Here is a 26,120-nt window from a genome sequence, read left to right as displayed (position 1 = left end):
ACTGCTGAAAATGACTTTAATAATGCGCCTTCTGCATTAATTTTGATGACTTTTTCTAACTGGAAAAACTTGTAATTGCTAATTGACAAATTGAGAGCTGATATTTGTTTAAAAAAAACGCGTTCTGGTGGGATTAGAACCCACGACTCCGGATTCGCTAGACCAGCGCTTCAACCAGCTAAGCCACAGAACAAGTAACAATTCTACGGAATAGAAAGCCAAACTGACTCCGAAGCCACAACGTGGCTTAGTTGGTTAAATCGCCGGTCTAGCGAATACGGAGTCGTGGGTTCAAATCCTACCAGAACGCGATTTTTTCACAAATTTCATCTCTCAGTTGGTCGGCGTTAAGTCAGAGGGGACCAAGTAACAAAATAGGCGAAAATAAGATTTTTAGGGCATTTGATTAAGAATTACTTAAGCTACATGAAACATTCACCCAATTTTCTTTATGTTATAATTAATGAGAGTTATAGCACAATTTTCTTTTGATTGAACTGCAAAAATCGATAATAGTGTGCAGTCAGAGTGGACCATATGCTTGATGTCAAGAGAGTTGAAAAAATATGTATTGGGTAAAATCCAATAAATAAAATAGTTTATCATCAAAATGTGATACGTTTGCAAACCTAACGCTTTTTCTGATGATTATTGATCAAGAAAGCACGTGAAATTCCATTTTATTATGGTCAATACCGTATTTTACAGATCATCGTGTTGTAGCATATTGTGGCATTTCACGTGCAGACAGAGTGGACCATGTGTCTCTAAGAAAAATGGTTGTATTACCTTATTCTTCGTAATCCTTTCCAAATCAAAATATGTTTGTTAAGTAGCTGTTGGGCATCATATTGAAATGTACCGTTTCCCGTTTCATGAAGAAATTGATTTTACCGATTATTTAAGAATTGTGTACTTGGTTCACTCTGTCTGAACGAATTTTTGAAAAATGCCAGTCCTCTGAATAAATTATTATGAACACTGTGACTACAATATTTCAAAAACGTACCGAACTATGAAAATACATTCAAAAGTTATTAGCTATTAAATGTTCAAGTTAAGAATTCTTAAATGGCTAATTATTTGACTACCCTTCATGTGATATTGAAATGTTGAACTTGGTTCACTCTGACTGAACATAAATATGGAAAATGGTATCATCAGTGGAATGACAGAAATATAAAATTTCAAACTTCCTGCTCACATTATATACTACTCCTTTTAACTGTTGTCCTACTTGTGCATTATTTTTTCATCAAATACACTCCCGTTCAAAAGCTTGGGGTCACCCCCTCAAAAACATGTCATTTTTTTAGGCCCATATCTCCGCCAATCTGCGTCCGATTTCAAAACCCTAGGTTTCATTCAAAAGATAATAAGTCAAAGAAACTTTGAACATGATTTAAAAAAAACTTTTTCAAAAAATTTTGTATGTAAACTTAACCCAAAGTTGCCAAATTTTCTAAAAAATGAATATAAACTTACGGCAGTGTCGCTGGAAGTTGGATCGACCAAATTTTAATATGAGAGCGGTAACATGACCCATTTTCTATTAGCTTTCAACTGCTTTTTACAGAACTTAGCTAAAAAATCTATCAAAAAAGTTATTAAGTAAATTAATCCTTGATGTCATCGACCAAAAGTTTGGGGTCACCCCTCAAAATGCTGTATCGGCCAAAAGTTTGGGGTCACTATCGTAAAACATGGAAAAGTGATTTGTTGATATCTTTGTCATCTTTCATTCAATTTTAATTCTTCTTGGCTTATTTGAAACAAAATGAATGATACTTACTGCATAGACATTGATCCATACATATTTGTTGAAATTTACATACTAAAACTTAACGTAAAGTTGCCTCATTTTTTGAAGCGTGGTAAAATGTGCTAACTTTACATAACATTTTGATATACAAAAATCGTAAAATACGTTAAGTTGAAGACATCAAACGTATATTTAGTTAATTATCTTTGAAATGAGCCAAAAATAATTAAAATTGAACTATAGATGACGAAGATATCACCAAATCACTTTTCCATGTTTTACGAAAGTGACCCCAAACTTTTGGCCGATACATCATATTGAGGGGTGACCCCAAACTTTTGGTCGATGACATCAAGGATTAATTTACTTAATAACTTTTTTTCTAGATTTTTTAGCTAAGTTCTGTAAAAAGCAGTTGAAAGCTAATAGAAAATGGGTCATGTTACCGCTCTCATATTAAAATTTGGTCGACCCAACTTCCAGCGACACTGCCGTAAGTTTATATTCATTTTTTAGAAAATTTGGCAACTTTGGGTTAAGTTTACATACAAAATTTTTTGAAAAAGTTTCTTTTAAATCATGTTTAAAGTTTCTTTGACTTATTATCTTTTGAATTAAACCTAGGGTTTTGAAATCGGACGCAAATTGGCGGAGATATGGGCCTTAAAAATGACATGTTTTTGAGGGGGTGACCCCAAACTTTTGAACGGGAGTGTATGTAAAAACTTGAGTGTGAACTGTACTTGGTTGAAGATTTTCCAAAAACCGTTCAGTCAGAGTGGACTAAGCACAATCAATTATTTAGCCATTTCTCGGTTTCAAGCTTTATTTTACTTTTTTTTTCGCATACAAAACAGAGCGATGCTGTGATGAATAGTTATTAACATTTATGGCAAAAAATCGCGAACATTTGTTGAAAAACTCAAATCTTATAGAGCTGAAAACTTTAAAGTCGTTTTTTCTAGAAATTAAGTAAAAGACACATAGTCCTCTCTGACTTAACGCCGACCAGTTGGTCAATTGTAAGCATTTCATGCCTTAAAAAAAAGTCTAATGAAACTCAATTTTCACCATAATTACCTCCACTAAAAGCACCAGAAATTCATCCACGGGTGCTGACCAAAAGATTCTAGCTGGAGTTGCTGGAGTGATTTCAGCAAAAAATCTTCCACAATTCCTTAAGGTACCCATTTTGAAAATTTTGCTGTCCATACATTTCCTTAGAAATTTCTCCAGCAATTCCTTCAGGGATTCGACCACAAATTTTCCTTGGGATTTTTTTAGGAGTTTGTCGTGAAATTACTCAAGAAAATACTTCTAGGAACAGGTCCACGCATTTTTCCAGGAACTCAGGAATTCCTTCAGAACTTGCTTTAGATATTCGTACATGTATTCCTTCACAGTTCAGAACTTTCTGAGAAAATACCTATTGGCATTCTTTTAGGATTTTTTCTAGCTTGGAGTTGCGCAGATTCATTCAGCTGTTATTGCAGGAGTTTTTTAATGGATTCTTCAAAAAATTCTGAATTATTTTCAAAAATACTTACACAAATGTTTATTTAAAATCCTCTAGAGGTTCAAACAATAATCTCTTACTATATTTCTCCAGGGATACCTTTAGAGATTTCCACAAGAATCATTCCTTGGCTACATACATTTCTTTGACAAATTCTCGAGACATTGTTGTAGATTTTTTTTCTAGGAGTTGTTCTGACCTATATTTGGGAATTGTTTAACTAATTATTCTGGTGATTCTTATGGAATATCGTTTAGGATTCTCTCAAAGAGCTCTTCTAAGAAATTTTCTGAAAGTATTTCCAGGAATTCTTTTCAGGAAACCTCCAGAAAATACGTCAGATATCCCTTCAGATTACCTCCACAAATGTTGTCTGTATTTTGTGGAATTCGTGCTCAATGCTTTTTTTTAATCTTTCAGAAATTCTTCTTGGGCTTCCTTTGGAATTTCCTCAAGGGCGTCCCTTAGAAATCTCTTCAGGATTTTCAAAAGACTTTCCTCGGTAATGGCAAGCTCCAACAGAAGTTTTTAGAAATTTCTTAATGTATCTTAAGAATCTTTCAAGAATTCCTTCAGAAATAACTTCAGACATTGCTTTGGGAATTTCATTCAGGAATCCTTGAAAACAATGTGTAGAAATTCTTCTTGGAAAATCAAAACGGGATTTCATTAGAAATTTCTTTCAGAGATTCCTTCAAGAATTCCTCTAATATTTTTTGTGTTAAACATGGAGGAATATCCGAAGGGATCCTGAGAGATATTTCTGGCGGAATCTCAGAAGCAATATTAAATTAAATCCTTGTAGGAGAAGAAGTCTCTTATGGAATATCTGACGGAGCACCAAGAAAAAGCTTCGTTGGAGATTTCAAGAAAAATCCTATCTAAAGGAATTGCTCCAGAAAGTTCTACAAAATGTTTTTGGATAGATTTCTGAACGAATACCTTTAAAATCCATGGAAGAAATTCTGAAGACATTTCTGGGAAAATTCAAGGAGGAATACGCGAAGTAACTTTTGATGGAATCTCTGTATGAATTGCTGCAAATTGCTCTGGAGAAAATATTGCTGGAATAACTGAAACTTTTAATAGAAGCCAAGCAAATTCAAAATATTTAAATTTGTTTTATGTAGTGTCTAGATAACTTTTATAGCATTAGCTACTCAATTTATAGCATTAAGGTTCCATGCTAGAGCTATCCAATTAGATCGCTCTCTTTTCATCCGACCATTGAGCAGTACGGACGCAAGTGTAACCGGCTCCTCAAAAGTGATTAAATTAATAAAGTTAATATTAAAGTGAGTGTCGTCCAGTCGTTATTAATTACCGCGTACTCCGTCCCAATACTTCAACTTGGCGACGAGTGTTAATTAGTGAAAAGTAGTCGTTCAGTGAAAGGAACGATAGCGCGTGCGTTTTAGTCGGTCGCGAACACGTGGTGAGTGAAAACCCTAACCTCAAAATGACGGAGTCTGCAGGTGCAAGTGGTGTAGCGCAGAGCGCGTTGAAAATGGAAGCAGTAGGTGCTGCAACAATAGTTCGTGCTGGCATCCCAAGAAACAATTGTTGCTTTAAGAAATGTTTCTCAAAGCAACGTTATTAAACTGGAAGTCGTATTATATTTGAATAATTTTAAAATGAAACTGTTCTTCAACTCTTGTTCGCCCAAAAATGAGAATTTATTCAACGTCAACCGATCTATAAGCACGATGAAATGAAAGTTTATCCAATGATCATACATCGGTTGTGAAACTCTTGTTCAACGTTAGAACCATCAGCAATTTACACAAACATCATAAACTTTACTTCAACGTTTATTAAACAATGTTGTATGACGCTATTTGTTTAATAATTTAAGAATGGTTTTAGAAACCGTTATTGTGCACTAGCAGCATAGCGCATAATAACAAGCTTACTTCGATATTTATTCCACCATAATACAATCAAAACATGCTGGAGCCGTGATAAAACTTACGAAATGTATTTCTATTTATAGATATGATTTTATAATTGCTACAAAAACGATTCTTAAACGTTTCTTCAACATCATGTTACATCATGTAACAATAAAATGAGAAAATGATTTAACTTTCAACATTTCTGCATTTGTGTGGAATAGCTCTCTCTGATTATGTACCCCCAACATCTTTATTTTATTACATTTTATGGGACAAATCACATCAATGGAAAGACTCGAACTCTGGATCTTTGGGTTCACACTCGTCTGCATCCGCTCTGCTTCAATCCGAATTACATGAATCGGCAGATTTAAAGCAGTATATAAATATTCAATTCCTAAGTCGAATACATTACCGTACATATGCTGCTACATAACATTGCTTACATATTTTATTCAACTAATTGCCTTCATAAACATTGAAGTTGATCAATGTTTGAATAATTGTAACCGCAACGTTTAATCATAAGGCATGCATGCTAATTAGTTTGTTTGTTTACAACGTGTCAGTAATTCACGGTGTTGTGTTGTAAGATTGGTGACTCTTCGAACTTTTTTTCATTTAAACGCCCAAACAAGTGAACTTATTTGTTTTATTTTCACCGGTCCTGTTTTGTGTCGAGAGGAAAATGTGCAACGATTGTGTATATCTCCAATCAGCTGGAAATATGAACATTAGGCAGCTGAGCCCGGTTTGACCGGTGCCACCTTGGTGGGTAATCTACCTCGTCAATACCAAAGAGAGGAGCCGCCCAGGATCCACTGCAGTTGCATTTTCTGGTGTTTTTGTTGCCGATGCTGCTGTCGTTGGAGCGTAGTGTAAAAGGTGAGTCAGAATGTTTTTAAAAGTGTGAAGAGTGTGATATTTAGAGCTGCTGCATGAAGTTTTTTTGGTCTTCAAGCTTGTAGCCGCGGTTGCTCTTTTTAGGCTCCTAATCAGCAATCGTGTTTACAAAAAGGGGCATGGCGAACAACGATTATTAAGTGACACAGTATCACTGCTAATCAACATTGCTTGAATAAAAGTGTAACATTTGTATTAAAGAAACATGGTAATATCTTGTTGTTAAGCTATATCAGTGTAGTTGAATAAAATGATCAAGCAAAAGTTGTTAAACTTTAAATAGGCTACTTGTTCCACTGAAGATCTGATGTGGAATAACGGCATCTAATACGTTGGAAGCAGCTTGTATTCTATCATTATTAGAGCACTATTGGACAGATGATGGCAATACTTAAGCAACTGTTTTTAAACTTTTATACCATTGGTTATTCAATAAGCAGAAATATGTTTAACTAACGTGCAGTTTCCACTGCATGAAACATTTATTCGCCATTTTGTTCAACATAAACTCTTGTACAACTGTCGGCGCCTTTGTAGCACATTTAATCAACTGACATGCTTATTAATGATTTTGAATTGTTACTTGGGATGTTCGGCCAGATCGAACAGTGCGTCGTCGGGGAGAATTTCGGGGAATATGTGAACCATTTGGAAATGTTCTTCCTCGTCAATGACATGCCGGACGATAAAAAAGTGCCGGTGTTGGTCACGGTGGCTGGTCCCAGCCTATACTCAATCGCAGCTAGGTTGAGTTCACCGGAGGATCCACGTACGAAGTCCTACGAGGATCTGGTCGATCTCCTCAAAAAGCACCTCGATCCAACCACGAATATCGTCGCGGAAAGGTACAAATTCCGCAAGTGTGAGCAAATGTCGTCACAGAGTGTCACCGAGTTTATTATCAACCTAAAAGCCACTGCACAGTCGTGTAAGTTTGGAGATTTCTGTCAGATGCGCTTCGGGATCAATTCGTCGCGGGAATCAACGACCAAAGTTTGCGGAAAAAGCTGTTAATGGAGCCCGAGCTGACCTTCGATAAAGCGTGTTCAATCGGTCGGAGCTGGGAGGCAGCGCTCAGCCAGAATAAAGAAATGTCGTCGCAATCAAACCACGTGGTAGCTGCAATGAGGGAGAAGAGAAATCCGGTCCATAAAACGAAGCAAAATGGTGCCCGAGCATCGGATTTCAAGTCAGGTCGGACGTCTACGAAGCAAGCTAAACCATGTTTCCGATGCAGCCGTCATCACGATCCGGCAACTTGCCCGGCTCGCAGTTGGACCTGCTACTCGTGCGGGAAACAAGGCCACGTGTCAACATGCTGTAGAGTGAAACCGTCGTCTTCGTCGTCGTCTAAAAAGTCTGGAGGAAACCAACGTGTCGCTGAAATGGCTGAAGCGGTAGAAGTTCTTCGGCGCCACCTAGCGGATAAATCCCAAACCAAAGACTTTACTATCAGATAGTTCTGAGCTTGCTGAAGAATTTTGCCGAAGACAGTATCATTCTATCTTATCAGGTTTCTGAGATATGAGGATTTGAATATTTTTGACACTGGCGCCGCCTAGCGGCCGAATCGCGAACCAAAGTCGCTGTTGTCAGATAGTTCTTAGCCTGATGAACAAATTTGCCGAAGACACTATACTTCTACCTCATCGGGATCTTGAGATATACGTTGCGCAAAGTATGTGGCCAATTTTGGTACCCCAAGACAATCCGGAATAACTCCGGAACCATGTGGACCAGGCACCCATGTCCCGGCATCATAAACTAGAAGAGTTTTTCGGGAAGTTGTGAAAATTTCATCAAAATCCATCGAAAAACAAAAAAGTTATGACCATTTTTGCGCTTTTCCGAAGGTGGAAAATGTACGTTGGCTGGATGAAGGTTAATAACTGTGGAAGTGCTCAAAGAACACTAAGTTGAAGAGAGGCAGGCCAAGTCCCAGTGGAGACGTAGAGCCAAAAAGAAGAAGAAGAAGAAAAAGACGTAGAGTCTATATAGATAGTTACAGGGGGTGGCCAAAATGTTTGGGATAGGCAACTTTTTTTCTCTCGCAAAAAAGTTCAACATGCTATAACTTTTCATAAAGCGCATCAAAAAATAACAAAATTTGACTGTTTGTCAACCTATTATATGTGCATCATTGGTACAAATTTTGGCTCGATTGATTAATGTTTCGCAAAGTTAGAATCGTTCGGGTAAAACACTATTTTTTAGACTCATTTTTGAGCTGTCATATCTCGGAAACCAGTGAACTCAATTGAATGGAATTTTGAACGTACATTAACAATATGCAAATGCTTCACAAACTATTTAAACATAGGAACTTTTTAAACGTTGACATTTTTGGTTGACATTTTTTTGGGTTTTTCTCGTAAAAAAATATTTTTTTTACATCAATGTCAATAAATTTTAGTGATGATATCCAAAGATTTTCCGCTTCTGTTCTCAAGTTATCTCTAATCAGTATTCAGATATATTGGAGCCTATTTAGATTGAAGGAAGAACACATTTAGTAATTTTTGTGTGATATTGAAAATTTGACTTATTTTCCTCAATAAGGGTAAAAATTTCAACCCGGTATAACTTAATTCGCCGTGAGAAAATATTACATTTTATGACGTCGTATTAACCCTTCAGGACGCGCGCCGTTGTAAAAAGTACAACACTACCAAAAACCTCACTCGTCGTATACAGCGCGAGCGCGGTGCAGTTTCAGCTGCTTGATGGCGCGCGTCCTGAAAGGTTAAGTATCAATATATTGTTGATAAACGTTAAAAAATTCATTCAATTCAGTTCACTGGTCTCCGAGGTATGACAGCTCAAAAATGAGTTGTCTAAAAAATAGTGTTTTACCCGAACGCTTCTAACTTAGCGAAACATTGATCAATCTAGCCCAAATTTGTACCAATGATGCACATATAATAGGTTGATAAAGAGTCAAAATTTGAGATTTTTTATGCACTCTATGAAAAGTTACAGCATGTTGATTTTTTTGTGGCAGAAAAAAAGTTGCCTATCCCAAACATTTTGGCCATCCCCTGTATATCTGTTTTTTCCTTAGCGGTCATTTGAGTTATTTTAGATATTGAGATACGAGATTGATTATGGAAAAATGAACTGTTTTCTATGGAAGTCATGTTTTTAGGATGAATTTACCTATTGTATGACAATTTTTTTACTCTGTCAAGCTTTTGCTGATTGGTTCCTATTTCCGCATAAATTTATAGCGTGACATTCAACATTCAAAACCACAAATATAACCCTTTTTGCATTTGAAACAATCATCGTAACAGTTAGGATATGGGGCATTCTGATGTTGGTTCACCTCATTAGATTTGCCGAATTTGTTTGCCTTCCGTTTCGTCACTCAATTTCCAAATAAATCGTTCCAACTGTCATCATCTGATAATCTACGGAAAACAACTGGTAGGTAAGTAAAAAAGAAAACTCATATTCCAACAACTGCAGCATAAATTATCCACCAAACCGACCGGCAGCCAAAACTGACAGAGGGAAAAGCCGGAAAAAGAAAAAAAAATCCCGAAACCTTCATCGATAAGACGCGACCCGAGCTGAGAACGGGGCGGCGAAAGAAATCAAACAAAAGTAAATTCGATAAAATATTTGATCGATAAAAGCGCACTTCGCTTCGCGGGAGTAGCAGTGGTGGCGGCGACGTCGTTGTCGTCGATGATCGTAAAATGAGCATAAAATGGGACTTCATTCAACTTAGTTTGGTTCGGGTGCGGCGCCGCCGTCGATAGAAGAGAGCAGAAACACGGTGGTGATGTTTCTGGGGGTTGGCGGTGTGTGAAAAATCCCGCTCTGTCGCTTGCTACCATCGTCAAGAAATGGCACAGAAAGGGACGATTATTGATTTAGAGGAGGATTTTTTTCTTCTTCTGGGTGCAGGTGGGAGCAGCAGGGGATTTGGATGGGGGTCATTGAGTCAACGCGGTGAAGGAGATGAGAGGTGACCGTCTTTATTGGCTTCTAGCTTAGGATTTCCGGGAAATCCTAATATGATCCCATCTTGTCAAAAAGGAAAATAAAACGCGAAGTGTAGAAGGTAGGCAGAGGAATGGCCCACGCTGGAGTCCTGATTCTGTTCTGGTGTCTATGAGATTATTAATCGTCACTTGGTGGGTTGCTTTTGTTCGGTTAGGTTTAGGAACGAGGAAAGAAGGAGGGATTTATTCAGGCTCTAGATTTAGCGCTCCATTAGAGCCTGATGACAGATTTGTCTTTATTGGGTGAGAGGAAGATAACCCCCATTCTGACCGCTAATACCCAACTAGAGAGCAAAAGCTTTTTATCTGAACTTCCAGTAGATTTTTTTATAGGGCTACAATTGAATGTATATGGCAAGCCAAAGATTATTTTGCGATGCAACAGCTCTTCACTGCTGAGTACTCACATAGTAGAAGCGATAAACATGCAAGTCTATGCTTAGGGTGCCTGGTTTCATTCTCGGTCGGATCTTGGATAGTTTTATATAATGGAAATTTCTTTCGCTGTCTTGCTTCCTATACTGATACGTCATGGAAATGAATTCAATATTACGCCATGTGAACTTCACTTGGATGATTTTTCCCTATCTTGAGTACTTACATAGCTTTTAGTAAAGGAATAAAAATATCAATATTGATATGTATTCCTGTTCCAGTATTTTTTGGAAATTTCTCCATTTCCCGAGAATTTCAGTCAGGAGTACCTCTAGAAATTCTCCTTGGGAATTGTTGAGGAATTTCTAAAAAGATTTTTCAAGGAACTACTGCACGGACTTTTTCAGATATTGCTCCAAAAATGCCTCCTGGGATTCTTTAAGGCAGTGCTTCCCAAACTGTGCGCCGCGGCGCCCTGGTGCGCCGCGAACCTTTCCCAGGTGCGCCGCAGGATTTTAGCTTTTGTAACGAAACAAAAAAAAAACAAACTTTATTTGTAATTTTTTTATTTGTAAAACTAGTGCCGCTCACATTTTTTTAAATCTTTCCCGACTCTTCGATTGTTGCATACGATTTCTGGTATCCTTTTTAAACATATCAATTGAAACCACATTTTAAAATTTCAAGTTTTTGAAATTGTTTTTGGAATTCTTAAGCTTTAGCTTAGCTTTTGATTTTACTATAACTTGTCCAAAGTTTTAATTTCAAGAGCATTATTTACGTTCTTTTCAGAATAATTACAAGGTCTTCGGAACAGCTTAGCGGCATGCAGGTTTGCGATCCGGTAGTGTGAAGAGCTAGCTTTGACCTTTTTGAACCGAACTGTTTTATAAGTACTGCTGCAACCTCGCTGAACTGGAACAAGTTTGTTAAGCTCGGTTTCATCAATAGGGTTATATATGGCCAATCCTGGCCCAAAGGGTTAAAGCGAAACTGGAAGCATTTTCTATTTTTTTTTTTTGGTTTTTGATTTTTTATTAAATAACGAAGCAATATTTTTAAAATCGGTTCTCGTACACACGTAGAGGATGGATCAAGGTATCTTCTGAATTTTTTTGAGTTGGAAAATGTTTTCCATTTTTGCAGAAACAATTTTTTTGTGAAAATTTGTTCAAAAATGGTTTTTGAAAAAACGAAAAACATTTTCCACCACGAAAAAAAATTCAGAAGAAACCTTGATCCATTCTCTACGTGTGTACGAAAACCGATTTTGAAAATATTGCTTCGTTATTTAATAAAAAATCAAAACCCAAAAAGTGAGGAAATGCTTCCAGTTTCACCTTAAGTTTAAATTTATGAAAATAAGTTTAATCAAAGCCCACCTGGCAGGTCTTTACAATCTCTTCATGTGTCCCAGTTTGCCGAAATTTTCCAAAATAAATAAAAGTGTTGCTTTGCAATTTCCGCAAAAAGTTGAAGCTTTGGTCCAGTTCTGTGCAGTCATTTTCATTCAATAAGAATTTTTTATTTATTGCAAACGCTTTAGAATTTTTGGCTGAATTTCAGCAGCTTTTTTACATTTACATCTGATTTTCTTCTTATTTTTAAAATTTCTATGATGAAATCAACATGATTTTTGAAATTTTACAAATATTTAAACTATCTTTGAGAAATTAATTTAAAAAAAATAGTTAGTATTCCAAATTATGAATTCTGAAAACATGATATTAGAGAAGTGTTTCACGATTTTGTCTTGCACACAGTAAAGTGAAAGTTGCCCAAAATTAAAAAAAAAAACTATTAAAAACTTTAGTGCGCCGCGACATTTTTGGGAAAGTCAAAGGGCGCCGCGATAGCAAAAAGTTTGGGAACCTCTGCTTTAAGGAATTCGATTTCTGACTGATTTTTTTCCAGCAATACTATCAGATTTTTTTATTCTGGTCATTTTTTCATTAGGAATTCTTCTAAACATTTCTCAAGAAAAGTTTCCAGGAATTCCGCTAGGTATTCCTTAAGTGATTCCTCAAAAATATCATTCCATCAGAAATTTCTTCACATTTTTTTTTCACGGGAACTCATCCAGTGACTCCACCAGGTTTCTTCGAGAATCCTTCAAATATTTTTGCAGAAATTGCTCTAGGGTATTCATCAGAAATTCAAAAAGTTTTCGAGGGTAAGTGTACCAATTATGGTTATAGTGTATAGTGTACCAATTATGGTTATAGTACCAATTATTCGCCATAGTCGATTTTCACCCTTTAACGATATACATCAACAATAAAAAAATGTGAACAACAGATCAAGTTCACAAAAAATGGTTGCACTCATTTAAAGTCCACATTTTGTTCAAATTATGGTAGAAATAAATCATTTTCCTTAAAATTTCGGCTTCCTTGCACCCTTTTTCGCCATAGTGTACCAATTATGGCTAATCCCAAAAGAAATGCATGCAAATAGTGCGAAAAGGAACCGAAGTTAAAAAGTGTAGCCATAACTGGTACAGGGTTCCTATCATTGGCACACGCTGGAATAAATAATAAAAGTAGTTTTGGCTCTGTTTTTTTGTTTTTCCTGTAAAGTATGGACATTAAACTATCTTTTCACATATTGGTGACATTCATTGGTCTTCCCGTTATTTTTGTACAAATAGTTTTCCTTAGGTAGTGCCATAATTGGTACAGGCACCCTATTCTTGGAATTCATCCAGCTTCCTCCAGGGATACCTCCTGAAGAAATCCCTTCAGAAAAGCCTCAGGGGGAGCGGACCTGGTGCGATGGTTAGAACATTTGACTATCACGCCGAGGACCTGGGATCGAATCCCATTCCCGACAAACTCGCAAAATGTGAGTTCTTCCTTCGGAAGGGAAGTAAAGTGTGGGTCCCGAGATGAACTAGCCTAGGGCTAAAAATCTCGTTAATACAGATAAAAAAAAGAAAAGCTTCAAGAGTTTTTACTAAAATTTTCTCCATTAACCGTTATGTGTCCGACAAACTTTTTGCTTTTTTCTACACCGTGCTTTTTAAATGGGCGCTGGGTACCCGGATACCCTGTCGGCCACATAAGGGTTAATCACTTTAGGATCCATTACACTCCGAGGATTACGAGACACCTAAACGACTGACGCCCACAAGTTTTTTTTTTCAATGATTCCTTTAGAAATTCCTCCCTGGTATCCTTCACAAATCCCTTAAAAAAATTATTCCAGGGGCTTCTCTAAGAACTTCTAAAAAAAATGAATCCTGATAATTTGTTGTTCTTTAAATCACATCCGCAATTTTTCCCATTGGAAATTCCCAAAGTTCCTATTTTTTTCTAGGATTTTTTAACAGAGGGGTCAAAGAGGTCCTTCAGGCATTCCTTCAGGGATTCCAACAGAATTTTTCCAGAGACTGGTTCAGAACTGGCTTTCGGTACTCAGGCCCAAAAACACCTACAGACAATTTTGGGGTTTTTGTTTTAGGAATCTCCAGAGGTATTCAAAGGAGTATAGATAGATTCCTTTAGAACTCTCCTCAAGTTATCCTTCAGATGTTCTTTCAAATATTCATTCAAAAATCCCTCCAGTTTTTCGAGCAATTTCTGGAAAATATTCCGCAAAAAAAATCATTGTAGAAATTTCTGAAACATTTGGAGGAAACCTTGATAAAAATACCAATTGAATTCTGGAAGATTTTTTGAGAAATTATTTAGAAGAATTCCTGGTGAGATCATTTTATAAATATCTAGTTGGATTTTCTGTAAGTGTTCCTGAAGGAATCTGAGTACGCATTTCTAAAGAAAACCTTGCAGAACTATCTGGAGAAACACTAAGACCCACTTAATTAACTCTGGTAGACATTTTTAGGTAGATAAACTCTGAATGAATCCGTGAAAAAAATCTTAGACGCATGCTTCATAAATAAGAAAAAAAATCTAGAAAACTGTGTGAAAAAAAAACTGAAAGACACTCTGCATGAATTTATGCAAGAAACTCAAGAGGAATTCCTGTTGAAATCTCTAAAATTAATAATGGTAGAGTTCCTGCAGGTATTTCTGGGTGAACCTCTGGAGCAAAAATTTAGAGAAGTTCGTAGCAGAATTAACAGTACAAAGAATTTCAGAATTCTGAAATAATCTCTGGCGAAGTTTCTGGTGAAATAAACTTTCTCAAGAAATACTTGAAAGAGTTTATGCAAAATATTAACATAATATCTGAAGAAAGCCCTGCAAGAAATCTAAAAGGACAACTTTGGAAAAAATTGCAGGAGAAATATCGGAATAAATCTTCAGAAAATTTTAAGGACGAGTTCTTGGAGTTATGTCTGAATGCATGAGGCAATTTTAAAAGGAAATTTTGGAGACATTTATCGAGGGATCTTTCAAGGAATTTATAAAAAAAAATCAAAAAGTATCCCTTAATAGATTCCTGGAAGAAAGTTTGAAAAAGTTTCCAAATTTATTCTTGGATGATTATCTTAGGAAGGAAGGAGGGATTTTTAAGAAACTTTCCGAGAAACTTTTTGAGAAATTTCTTAAGGAATTTTGAACTTTTGATTCATTGAAAGAATCGCTGTAAGAAGTTTTCTGAATGATGATGAATCTCTGAAAGAATCCTAGAAGAGATATCTGAAAGAATCCATGGAAGAATTGCTTGAGGATTTTTCGGAGAAATTTTTGTACGATTCTCTAGTGAAATTTCTGAAGAATTGCATGAAATACATTCCGAAAAAATCAGTCAACAATTTCCAGAAGGAATTTGTGAAAGATCTTCAGAAAAGTATTCCACAAGCATATTCATGAAGCAATTTTAAAAGGGATCCAGAAGATTATAGAAGATTTCACAAAGGTAATTTTTTCACAAATTTTTAGATGATTCTATAATTCTATTCTAGAATTATCCCTAGAACCTAGAACTCCTAGAAGATTGCCTGGAGGCATTCTCAGTGAAATCTAACAAAATCTTTAAAAAAAATAGATTTTATGTATCGCTCGAAGAATTTCTAAAAAAAAGCACGGATGTACCTTTAAATTATTTCTTGGTGAAGTTTCTGAGGGAATCTCCCGAAGAATTGCTTCAGACATCCTCCGGAGGAATGGCTGTTTGAATTTCTGAAGGAAACCTGTGAAAAATTACGAAAGAGGTGAAATACTGACGATCAAAACTTGATATTGGTTTGATAGATATAACAGATAAAAGATCTAAAAATAATATCTGAAAAAAGTTCCTGGAACATCTGAACAATATCAAAATTTGATATTTCAAGATCAAACGAATAGCTCGCTGCTATTGGTTAGATCTTACAAGATCTTATTTTAATCTGATGATGATGTTCCAAGAGTAAATTTTAGATATTATTTTCAGATCTTTTATCTCTTATATCAATCAAACCGGTATCACATTTTGATCTCAATATCAATATATGCCATTATTGAGCTCTTTTCCTCTAGCCGGGTATGGCGATAACAGGTACACTTAGCCTATATGAATAAAATTTCCGAATGAATCCTTGAAAGATTGGTTGAAAGAATTGAGGGACCCAGACGCAAAAAGGCGTAAGTAATCTTTTGGAGATTTTTGAGCATTTCAAAAAAATCTTCAGATTTCAAGCTTTTCGGTACTTTTTTAAGATAATGCGCTTTGGAGAGAATTTTTCCAGGGAAACCATTCCATCCATATAACGTTTACATGAAATTCTTCTGTAATTATTGTGGAAGGAATTCGTTTTATGAGTACAGCAAGAATACTTCTAAATAGACCTCCGAATATTCTTTTAGAAAGTACTTCTTCCCATGCACTTTTTAAGAATTTTCTCCATGATTACCGCCAGGAACACCGCCAGAACTTCTAAATTCTAAATTCAAGATTTCTCAGAATGATTTCAACAAAAAAAAATCCCTTGAAGGTTCCTCCAAAAAAATTTTTTTTGAATGCATTCTAGGATTTTTTTTCCGAAATTCTTCCAGAAATTTGTCTTGGGTCTGCTTTCAGAAGTTGCTCAAGAAATTCAAGAAATTCAAAATATTCATCTTAAAACTATTCCACGGGTTTCTTTGAAAATTCGTACGAAAATCATTTCGGCATTCTTTCAGAGAAAAATAAGGAAATCCTTTCAATGATTTCTGTGGAAGTTCGTGCATGTATTTCTTCAAACGTTTTTGTTAGAGTTTTCTCTAGAAATATCAGATTTTTTTCTCAGGATTTCTCCAGAAATTTTTCTAGAAATTTCTCAAGTAATTCTTTTTGGAGTATCTCCAAAAGATTTTCTAAGGTGTATCACCGAAAGTTTCTTCAAAATATGCAATTTTATTTATTTTTTTTTTGCAGCGAATCGTTTTTTTTTTCAGAAATTCCTCTATGTTTTTTTTAGAATTTCAGATTTTTTTAGGAACTTATTCCATGCACTCAGGGATTTTTTCAGGCATTTATTAAGCAATTTCTCCAGGAATTCTTTCATACATTTTTCTGGTATTACAGAATCTATTCCTAGCAATTTTTCAAAGAATCCTTGTAGTTGATACCTGCAGTTGATTTTCAAAATTTATTTCAATTTAGTTTTAAAGTTCTCTAAAAGAATTACCGTGATTTCGGGTGAAATTGATCACTTTTCACAGTTTTTGGCTTCTAATTTTTGAATAGTTTTCGATATGGTCAAACTTAATGCTTTAAAACAAGTACGGCAAAGAATTTCATCAGTCAACGAGGTTAAAATTTTTACAGTTAATCATTTTATTGCAATAAATATCATTTAAAATAAAAAATCAGAAATTTTAGTTTCGGGGTGAAATTGATCAGTCAGTGAAATATCTTTGCAAGTGCTGAAAATAAATTTTCCAGCTGAATTAACCGCCCCAGAATGCGAAATGCTTTTTAAAACTTATACAAGTATGGTAAATTCCTAATTATTTAAGTTTAAAGTTTGATAAATCTAAAGAAAACGCCTAAAAGTATGCAATTTTCATACTAAATAAGTTATTACTTTAGCAAAAGTACAATTTTATGTATAAATATCAATATTTATAGAACTTTTGATGACGAAATCGGATTTAGCGAACACGTGGCAGCTATAAACATTCGTTCGAATATTTATTTCATGTACGATACAGCTACAGTAACAAAAGTTTGAAAGGGTCTTTAAAATTTGCCGAACACTCAATTTCGGAAAATATTAAATATAATACAGTAATATGTGACTAATTAGCTGTAAATCATGTAAGCTCATCATTCAATAACCCTTGAGCCAGATGATGGTCATTTTCTACAAAGTGTTTTAAGTTCAAACCTTTATTTTTGACAAATAAAAATTACCCTCACGTCGATCAATTCACCCCACTGATCAATTTCACCCGAAATCACGGTACTTTTGGATTTTTTTTGTTTCTGCAGGATTTTTGTTACACAAGTCTCCCCTTCAGGATATTTTCCGGTGTTTTATGTAATTATTTCTTCAAAAAATGTACAAGAAGAGATTCCTTCCAAAAAATTCTAGAAATAATTTCATGAAAGATTTTTTTTCCAAATCCCTGGAGGAATATCTAATCCATCTCCTACAGGAATCTTTGAAGAAGTCCCACGAGTTATTTTTACTGGAGCCACACAGGAACATTTTTTAGAAAAAAATCTTTATCGGAACTTCCGCAGAAACCCCTGACGGAATCATTTTAGTTTTCCAAAAAACTTCATTTGAAAAAAAAAATCATTCACTGAAATTCCTGAAGCAATCGCCCAAATTCCGATGAAGTCTCTGAAGATATTTTTGAAAGAATCCCTGAAGAAATCTCAGGAAGTACTCTTGAATGAGTCTCTAGAGGAATATCTGAAGAAATCCTTGATCGTGAAATATCTGAAAAAAAACTTCTAAGAAAGCCTTGGTGGAATTCCCAGATTATTATTCCTAGTTTATTGAGTAATGAAAAAAAAAGTTCATGGTTAAATTCATCGATAAAATTCTTGAATGATTTCATGAAAGTGTTTCAGGAGGTATCTGTGGACATATTCTTGCAGAAATTCTAGTAGAAATACTTAGAGAAACGCCTGGATTAGCTGCTTTAAAGATCTCCAGAAAAAAAACTCTTAAAATTTTTGAAAGGAATTCCTGTAGATTTTCCTAGGAAACATATCTGAATCAATTCGCCAAGGAATTCTTGGAGAAATTCTTTAGAAGGAAATGCCTAATATTTTTTTAAGGAAATGCATCGAGGAATACAAAGATACATAATGTCCTTTACTGCCTTTTTACCAGATTTGCTGGTATTTGTGAAACATACTGCAAAAACTTGTAATTAGAAGACGCGAAATGTTGTTAATCTGAAAATTAAGAGATGAAATTTGAGAAACAAAGTTCTCTCCCTGTAAAAATTTCTGAGGGAATCCGTGGATTAAAAGGTTTACCAAATGTACATATCCTCAGAAGAATTTCTAAAGTAATTCCTGAGTTTCAGAAGGAACCCATGGAAATCTACATGAAATAGTTTTTGCATACAATTCTTGAGAAATTTCAATTAATTTCTGAAGAAATCCATGTGGCAATCTTGGAAGCAATCCATAGAGGATTTCCTAATGGAATCTTTGAATAAAGTCATGAAGAAATCTCATACAGAATTTCTGGAGGAATCTTCAGGGAAGTTCCTAAAGGAATCCCACCAAGTGTTTCTGAAGGAAATTTTGGAAGAATTTTTGAAGGATTCTGTAGAAGATTTTCTGATAAAAATATCTGTTAAGATTGAATTTTGTACTTTGATTTCGCCAAAAGTAATTCTACTAGAATCCATGAATTTCCTGAAAGAATTTCCGTACGGAATTTTTGAAGAATTTATGGGGGAATAACTGAGAAAACCTGCGGAAGCCTTTCTAGAGGAGTTCTTGATGAAGTTTCCGGAATTCCCTGGAAGAATATCAGAGAAATCTCTAAAGGCATGCCTGACAGATTTTTTTTTTTAATTTCCTGGAAAATTTTCTGATTGCTTTGGGAATTTCTGACGATATGGGAGACTGAGGAGACTTGATCCCTGGGGAGACTTGTTCCCCCCATATTTGCTCGGAATCAAAAACATTTTTTTTCTAGCATATTTTTTCCAAAACTACTCTTGGACAAACGACTATGTTTGGGCTATAAGTGATTTCGATTGTACATTGCATTATTTTTTAACGGCTGATGGTTTGTTTTCAGTCCTTCAGAAATCTTTTAGACGATTGCGAAAAATTTCAATAACTTTGTGAAAATTGAACCAAATCGTGTCAAAATTTCACAGCACATAGTTTGAATAAAATACTTTCAAACTTATTTATCCAAATAAGGCTGTTGTTAACACATATTAATTAATTCAGCTTAGTATACACAACAGTGACATGGGGAGACTTGATCCCTCAAGGTTTACACACACATTATAGATGTGAAAAATAAAATTCTATTCGGAAGTCTCTATTTACTTGGAATTCTAATCTATTCAACGATAAAATGTGTCAGATAATTATAACTTTAGTACAAACCAGGAAAAGTGGGACCAAGTCTCCCCATTTTGAAAATACGGCATATCCTTAAAATTTAAGGAAATCTTACAATTTCAAACACTCCATATTCATCGAAAGTACAAGAAAACTCGAAAAGAAAATGAATAGGAAGACTCTGGAATTATTTCCCCTTTAAATAAACCATGCGTTCAAAGGGGGATCAAGTGTCACCTATTTTTGAAAAATGCATCATAAGACATGCCTTCATAAAAACACAGTTTTGAAAACTTTAACAATAATGTAAAGGCCTTCTGCTGTGTATTAACTTGCAATAGATGTTTACCTGCCATTTTGTATGAAAATCGGATCTAGTTTTGTGTTTTTCTTAAAGGTTCAGGTAAATTAAGAAAAAGGGATCAAGTCTCCCCTATACCAGGACTAGTTTTTGCTGCAATATCATGGAGGAAATAAAAAAAAAACATAAATTGTTTTCCAAATGAATCCTTTGATAAATTTCCAGAAGAATCTCTCAAAGAATGCCTGAAGGAATCACTGAAGGATTTCTGAGTTTAATAAAGAATTTGTGAAGCAATTTTTTATGATTTTGGAAAACAACCTTTTGAGAAATTTTAGAGGAATCTTAATAATTTTCAGTGGAAAACTGTATTGACCTCTTGGGAAAATTTCCGTATGTATCTTTTATTTTTTATTACAGTACGGGTTTGGGTCGAAGGGTATCAGATTTTCATGAAACTTTTTCCACAAGTAGGGTTCATGGATATATAAATAAAAAAGTGAAAAAAAAAACCGGGTCTCCTATTTTCCCGGAAAACTCAGGTGATTTTTTTTTTTGTTTGACACTACTTCCTTTGAAAAAAAAAACGAAGCATCGTAGAAACAAAGTTTTTTCTTAAGAAAATGAAAGTATATTTTCTCTGGAATCCAAAAAATATATGAACTGGAAAAAGTTTTCCGCAGTTGAGAAAATTCGTAAAGAAAAGCCTGAAAAACTATGCCCGGACTCGTAAAAAATTTTCAAAATTCAAAAATTTTCAAAAAATTTCCACAGTTAAGAAAATTTGTAAAGAAATGCCGGAAAAACTATGCCCAAATTCGTGGAAAATATTAAAAAAAAATTTTTTTTTGAGAAGCTAATTTCATAAGCTTTAATCGCTGAAATTTTAGGACTGCCCTTTTTTTCGATTTTGAGTTATGGCCAATTTTGTGGAAAATGTTCGAATGTGCCATAAAAGCCCTTTCTTTGAAAAATCATAACTCAAGGACGAAGCAACGTAGAAACAAAGTTTTTTTTATGAAAATGAAAGCAAATTTTCTCAGGAATAAAAAAAAGAAGTGGAAAAGTTTTCCGCAGTTGAGAAATTTCGTAAAGAAAAGCCGGAAAAGCTACGCCCGAACTCGCGGAAAATTTTCAAAACAATATTTTTGAAAAGGCAATTTTATAACCTTTACTTGCTAACATTCTTGGAATGCACTTTCGTTCCTGAGTTATGGCCGCTTTTGTGATATAGGCTTATATGGAGGGGAAAACAAAAAATGTCCACCTGAGTTTTCCGGGAAAATAGGCGGCCCTGATTTTTTCTCAATTTCTTTAATTCATATATCCATGAGCCCTGTCTGTGGAAAAAGTTTAATGAGAATCTGAGACTCTTCGGTCCAATTTGAACGATAATGAAAAAAAAAACCCATAGGCTGGTGTTCATGGCGATGACACAAATTTCCCAAATGGAGGAGAACGTGCCGCTAGAGCCGACCTACTGATACCTGATTATAACTCACTAGTGAAGTTAAGGAAGATCCATTGTACAACTAAGAAAATTATGAAATGTTGAAATCAGAGCTCCATTCCATTCGTAACAATGCCGGGAGAAAGTATTCTCTCTTACTGCAGAAAAGCTTAACGAAATGTTGAATCCCAGAACAACCGGATCAATTAACTCCAAATTCATCTCTTGTATGTAGAAGCGTGTAGGCTATGCTAGGCTTGGTAGGTACTCACCGTGGTAGTGGTGTGTGGTGTGTAGGCCGCATACGCCGGTTGCGCCAGCGGAGCCGAGTACCGGTAGGTCGGCTGCTGTGTCGGTGCGTAACCGTAACCGCCTGTTCCTCTGAATGGGCCACCGGGGATTCCACCGGCTGGGCTAGTCATAGCGGGTCGCTGGGCACCCTTTAGTGTGGCCTGCGCGGGCGGTGGTGCTCCAGGGTAGGCGCTTCGAGGCGCTGCTGTCGTGCTGCCCTGTTTTTTGGGGGGAAGGGAAAAAAGGTGGCATTAGTGATGTTCGAAAGAAAAACTGTAAACTACCATCACGGTCGGAAAATAGATTAACCCAAATGTGCCCGGGCTCTGGTTCATGTAGCCGAGGCGAAATGAGAGTTTTTTTGTCTCTTATTGCTTTATTGCACAACTTTGGTCCACTGGTGCGAAACGACAGTTCAGTTATTTGATTTTAATTTTAATTGTTTTCCTCTTCGGTTTCTATATTTTTTTGTTCACCCGTTGTGGACTTTGCTAACGAACGGTCTAGGTTCGAAATGCTGCATCGAATGATGTGGAAATGGTGGAGTGGAGCAAATATTCGGTCACTTTTGTCGCATGACTGCTGCAAACTTGGACTGCAGTTGAAACTGGGAAAAAAGTTGGAAATTTCATTTGTGCTCGATGTCCCATTGTTTTTCACTTCTTAGAATCTCAATTGTTTTCGGAAATTTTAAACAGAAATTGAAATTGTCAAAACAAGACAAGCCATTGAAACGTTTACGTTTTTCATCGTTTCAATTCTGGACAGTTCCATGAAAACGAATAAACTTCTGAACGAGTAGATTGAAATTGTATATAGTTTTTAGAAATATTGTATGAAATTGTATATAGTTTTTAGAAATATTGTAATGAACTTTGTAGATATTGAAAATAAACGTCGGGTAGTGTTCCCGAAAAAAAAAAAGTAGCAGAAAAATCCGATAATTTCTGTGAAAATGCTGCCATTTCTGGTACAGTCCAAGCGTTCACGCCACCATGTTGTAATTAGCAGTGGAGTCTGGTGACTAGTACGTAAATCAACGTCCCGTTCACGACCGATAACCGGCACAGGGATGATGGATGTTATGGGTGGACGGGGTTAAAGGCATATAAAAAGGCAGATAATTTCGTGTACCCATGCAATGCACCAAAGTTTTTCGGATTTGGAAGTATTCCTGGAGGAATTCCTGAAAAAAATCTTGAAGGAAATCGTGGAAGAACTACTAGAGGAATTCCTGGAAGAATTCCTGGCGATATTTCTGGAAGTATTTTTGGACTCCTCGGAAGAATTTCTGGAGAAACTTGTGGAGGAGCTCCTGGAAGAATTCCTGGAAGAATATTAGGAAAATCTCTTGTAAGAGTTCAAGAAAGAGTTCCTTTAGGAATTTCTGGAGAAATTCCTGGAAGAGTTGCTAGAGGAATTCCTAGAAGAATTGCTGGAAGAATTCTCGGGAAAATTTCTGGAGGAATTCCTGAAAAAAATTGTGAAGAAATTTCTGGAAGAATTACTTGAGAATTGCTAGACGAATTCCTGGAGGAAATTGTGGAGGAATTCCTGGTAGAATTCCTGGAAGAATTTCTGGAGAAATTTCTGAAGGAATTCCTGGAGGAATTCCTGAAGAAATTCTTGAAGATATTTCTGGAGAAATTCTTGGAGAAATTTCTGGAGGAATTTCTGAAGGAATTTCAAGAGTAATTTCTGGAGGAATTTAAGGAGGGATTCCTGGAAAAATTTCTGGAGGAATTGCAAGAAGAATTTAAGGAGGAATTTCTGGAAGAATTCCTGGAGGAATTTCTGGAGAAAATTCCTGGAGAAAATTTCTGGAGAAAATTCCTGGAGAAAATTCCTGGAGAAAATTCCTGGAGAAATTTCTGATGGAATTCCTGGAGGAGTTTTCGGAGGAATTCCTGGAGGAATTTCCGGAGGCATTCCTGGAGGAATTTCCGGAGGAATTCCTGGTGGAATTTCCGAAGGAATTCCTGGTGGAATTTCCGATGGAATTCCTGGAGGAATTTCCGAAGGAATTCCTGAAGGAATTTCCGAAGGAATTCCTGAAGGAATTTCCGAAGGAATTCCTGAAGGAATTTCCGAAGGAATTCCTGAAGGAATTTCCGAAGGAATTCCTGGAGGAATTTCCGAAGGAATTCCTGAAGCAATTTCCGAAGGAATTCCTGAAGGAATTTCCGAAGGAATTCCTGGAGGAATTTCCGAAGGAATTCCTGGAGGAATTTCCGAAGGAATTCCTGGAGGAATTTCCGAAGGAATTCCTGGAGGAATTTCCGAAGGAATTCCTGGAGGAATTTCCGAAGGAATTCCTGGAGGAATTTCCGAAGGAATTCCTGGAGGAATTTCCGAAGGAATTCCTGGAGGAATTTCCGAAGGAATTCCTGGAGGAATTTCCGAAGGAATTCCTGGAGGAATTTCCGAAGGAATTCCTGGAGGAATTTCCGAAGGAATTCCTGGAGAAATTTCCGAAGGAATTCCTGGAGGAATTTCCGAAGGAATTCCTGGAGGAATTTCCGAAGGAATTCCTGGAGGAATTTCCGAAGGAATTCCTGGAGGAATTTCCGAAAGAATTCCTGGAGGAATTTCCGAAGGAATTCCTGGAGGAATTTCCGAAGGAATTCCTGGAGGAATTTCCGAAGGAATTCCTGGAGGAATTTCCGAAGGAATTCCTGGAGGAATTTCCGAAGGAATTCCTGGAGGAATTTCTGGAGGAATTTCTGGAAGAATTCCAGGAGGAGTTTCTGCAGGAATTCCTGGAGGAATTTCTTGAGCAATTTCCGGAGGAATTTCTGGAGGAATTCCTGGAAGATTTCCTAGAAGAATTCTTGGAAGAATTCCTGGAGATTCCTGGTGAAACTTGATGAATTCTTGGAAGAATTCCTCGAGCAATTCCTAAAGGAATTCTCTTGGGAAGTATTCCATGAGGATTTCCTGAAAAAAATCCTGGAGGAATCCTTGAGGAATTTCTGGAGGTATTCCTGGGAAAATTCCTGTAGGACTCTTGGATGAATTCCTGGAAAAATCTGAGGGGAATTCCTAAAAGAATTCCTGGAAAATTTCTGAAGGAATTCCTGGAGAAATTGCGGGAGGAATTCCAAGAAAAGTCATGCAACAATGCCTAGGAGAATTCTTGTAACACTTCTTGGAAGAATTTTTGGAAATAGTTCTGGAGGAAATCCTGAAAACAATTCAGGAGGAATTTCTGGGAGAATTTCAGAAGAAATTCTTGAATAATATATGTAGAAATACTTGATGGAATTCCTGACACAATTTATGTAAGAATTCCTAGAAGAATTTCTCGAGTAATTCCTGAAGGAATTCCGGTAAAATTTCTGAGAATATTTTCGGTAGAAATGATTAAGTAATTCATGAAAGAATTCCTGGAGGAATTCCTGAAAAAAAAACCTTGGAGGAATTCCTGAAAATATCCGTGGAGTAATTCCTGGAAGAATTCCTGGAAGAAATCCTAGAAGAAATCCTGGTAAAAGTCCTGGACGAAACCTCTGGAAGAAATCCTGGAGGAATTTCTGGAAAAATTCCAAGAAGAATTCCTGTAGAACTCTTGGAAGATTTCCTGGAGAAATTTCTGAAGGAATTCCTGGAGAAATTCCTGGAAGAATTCCTAGAAAATTCATGCAGCAATTCCTGGGAGAATTCTTGTAGCACTTCTACGAAGAATTCCTGGATGAATTTCTGGAGGAAATCCTGAAAAAAAAATCCAGGAGGGTTTCCTGGAAGGATTTCTGAAGGGATTCCTGAAGAATTTATGTAGGAATTTTTGTGGGAATTCCTGAAAAAATTTATATGGGAATTTATGTAGACATTCCTGTAAGAATTTTTCGAGCAATACCTGGATGTATTTCGGAAGCAATCCTGGGGCAATTTCCGGTTGAATTCATGGAGGAATTCATGGAAGAATTCTTGGAGGAATTCCTAGAAGAACTCCTGGAAGAATTCCTGGAAGAATTCCTAGAGGAATTTCTAGAGGAATTCCTGCAAGACTTCCTGGAGAATTCTTGGAGGAATTCCTGGGAAAAGTCCGTGGAGAAATTCTTGGAAAAATCCGTGGAGGAAACGCTCCAGGAATTCCTCCAGGAATTGCTCCAGGAATTCCTCCAGGAATTCCTCCAGGAATTCTTCTAGGAATTTCTCCAGGAATTCTTCCAGAAATTCCTTCATGAATTCTTC

At 36.1% G+C, this 26,120-nt stretch overlaps 1 protein-coding gene across 8 annotated transcripts in view; it reads right to left on the bottom strand.

Moving 5' to 3' along the window:
- LOC109403214 (protein alan shepard) overlaps nucleotides 1-26,120 on the bottom strand; it is a 789,956-nt gene that overhangs the window by 302,367 nt on the left and 461,469 nt on the right. For 6 of the 8 annotated variants that reach the window (XM_062853105.1, XM_062853104.1, XM_062853103.1 and 3 more), the window contains exon 2: nucleotides 21,908-22,144. The exons of the other annotated variants lie outside the window; for them this stretch is intronic. In XM_062853105.1, coding sequence (XP_062709089.1) covers nucleotides 21,908-22,144 — 237 coding nt within the window. The remainder of the gene's footprint in view (nucleotides 1-21,907; nucleotides 22,145-26,120) is intronic. 8 annotated transcript variants of the gene reach the window in all.

The sequence above is a fragment of the Aedes albopictus genome, chromosome 2 (assembly GCF_035046485.1).
Source record: "Aedes albopictus strain Foshan chromosome 2, AalbF5, whole genome shotgun sequence".
NCBI classification, from domain to species: Eukaryota; Metazoa; Arthropoda; class Insecta; order Diptera; family Culicidae; genus Aedes; species Aedes albopictus.
This window is presented reverse-complemented; position numbering and strand designations above follow the sequence as displayed.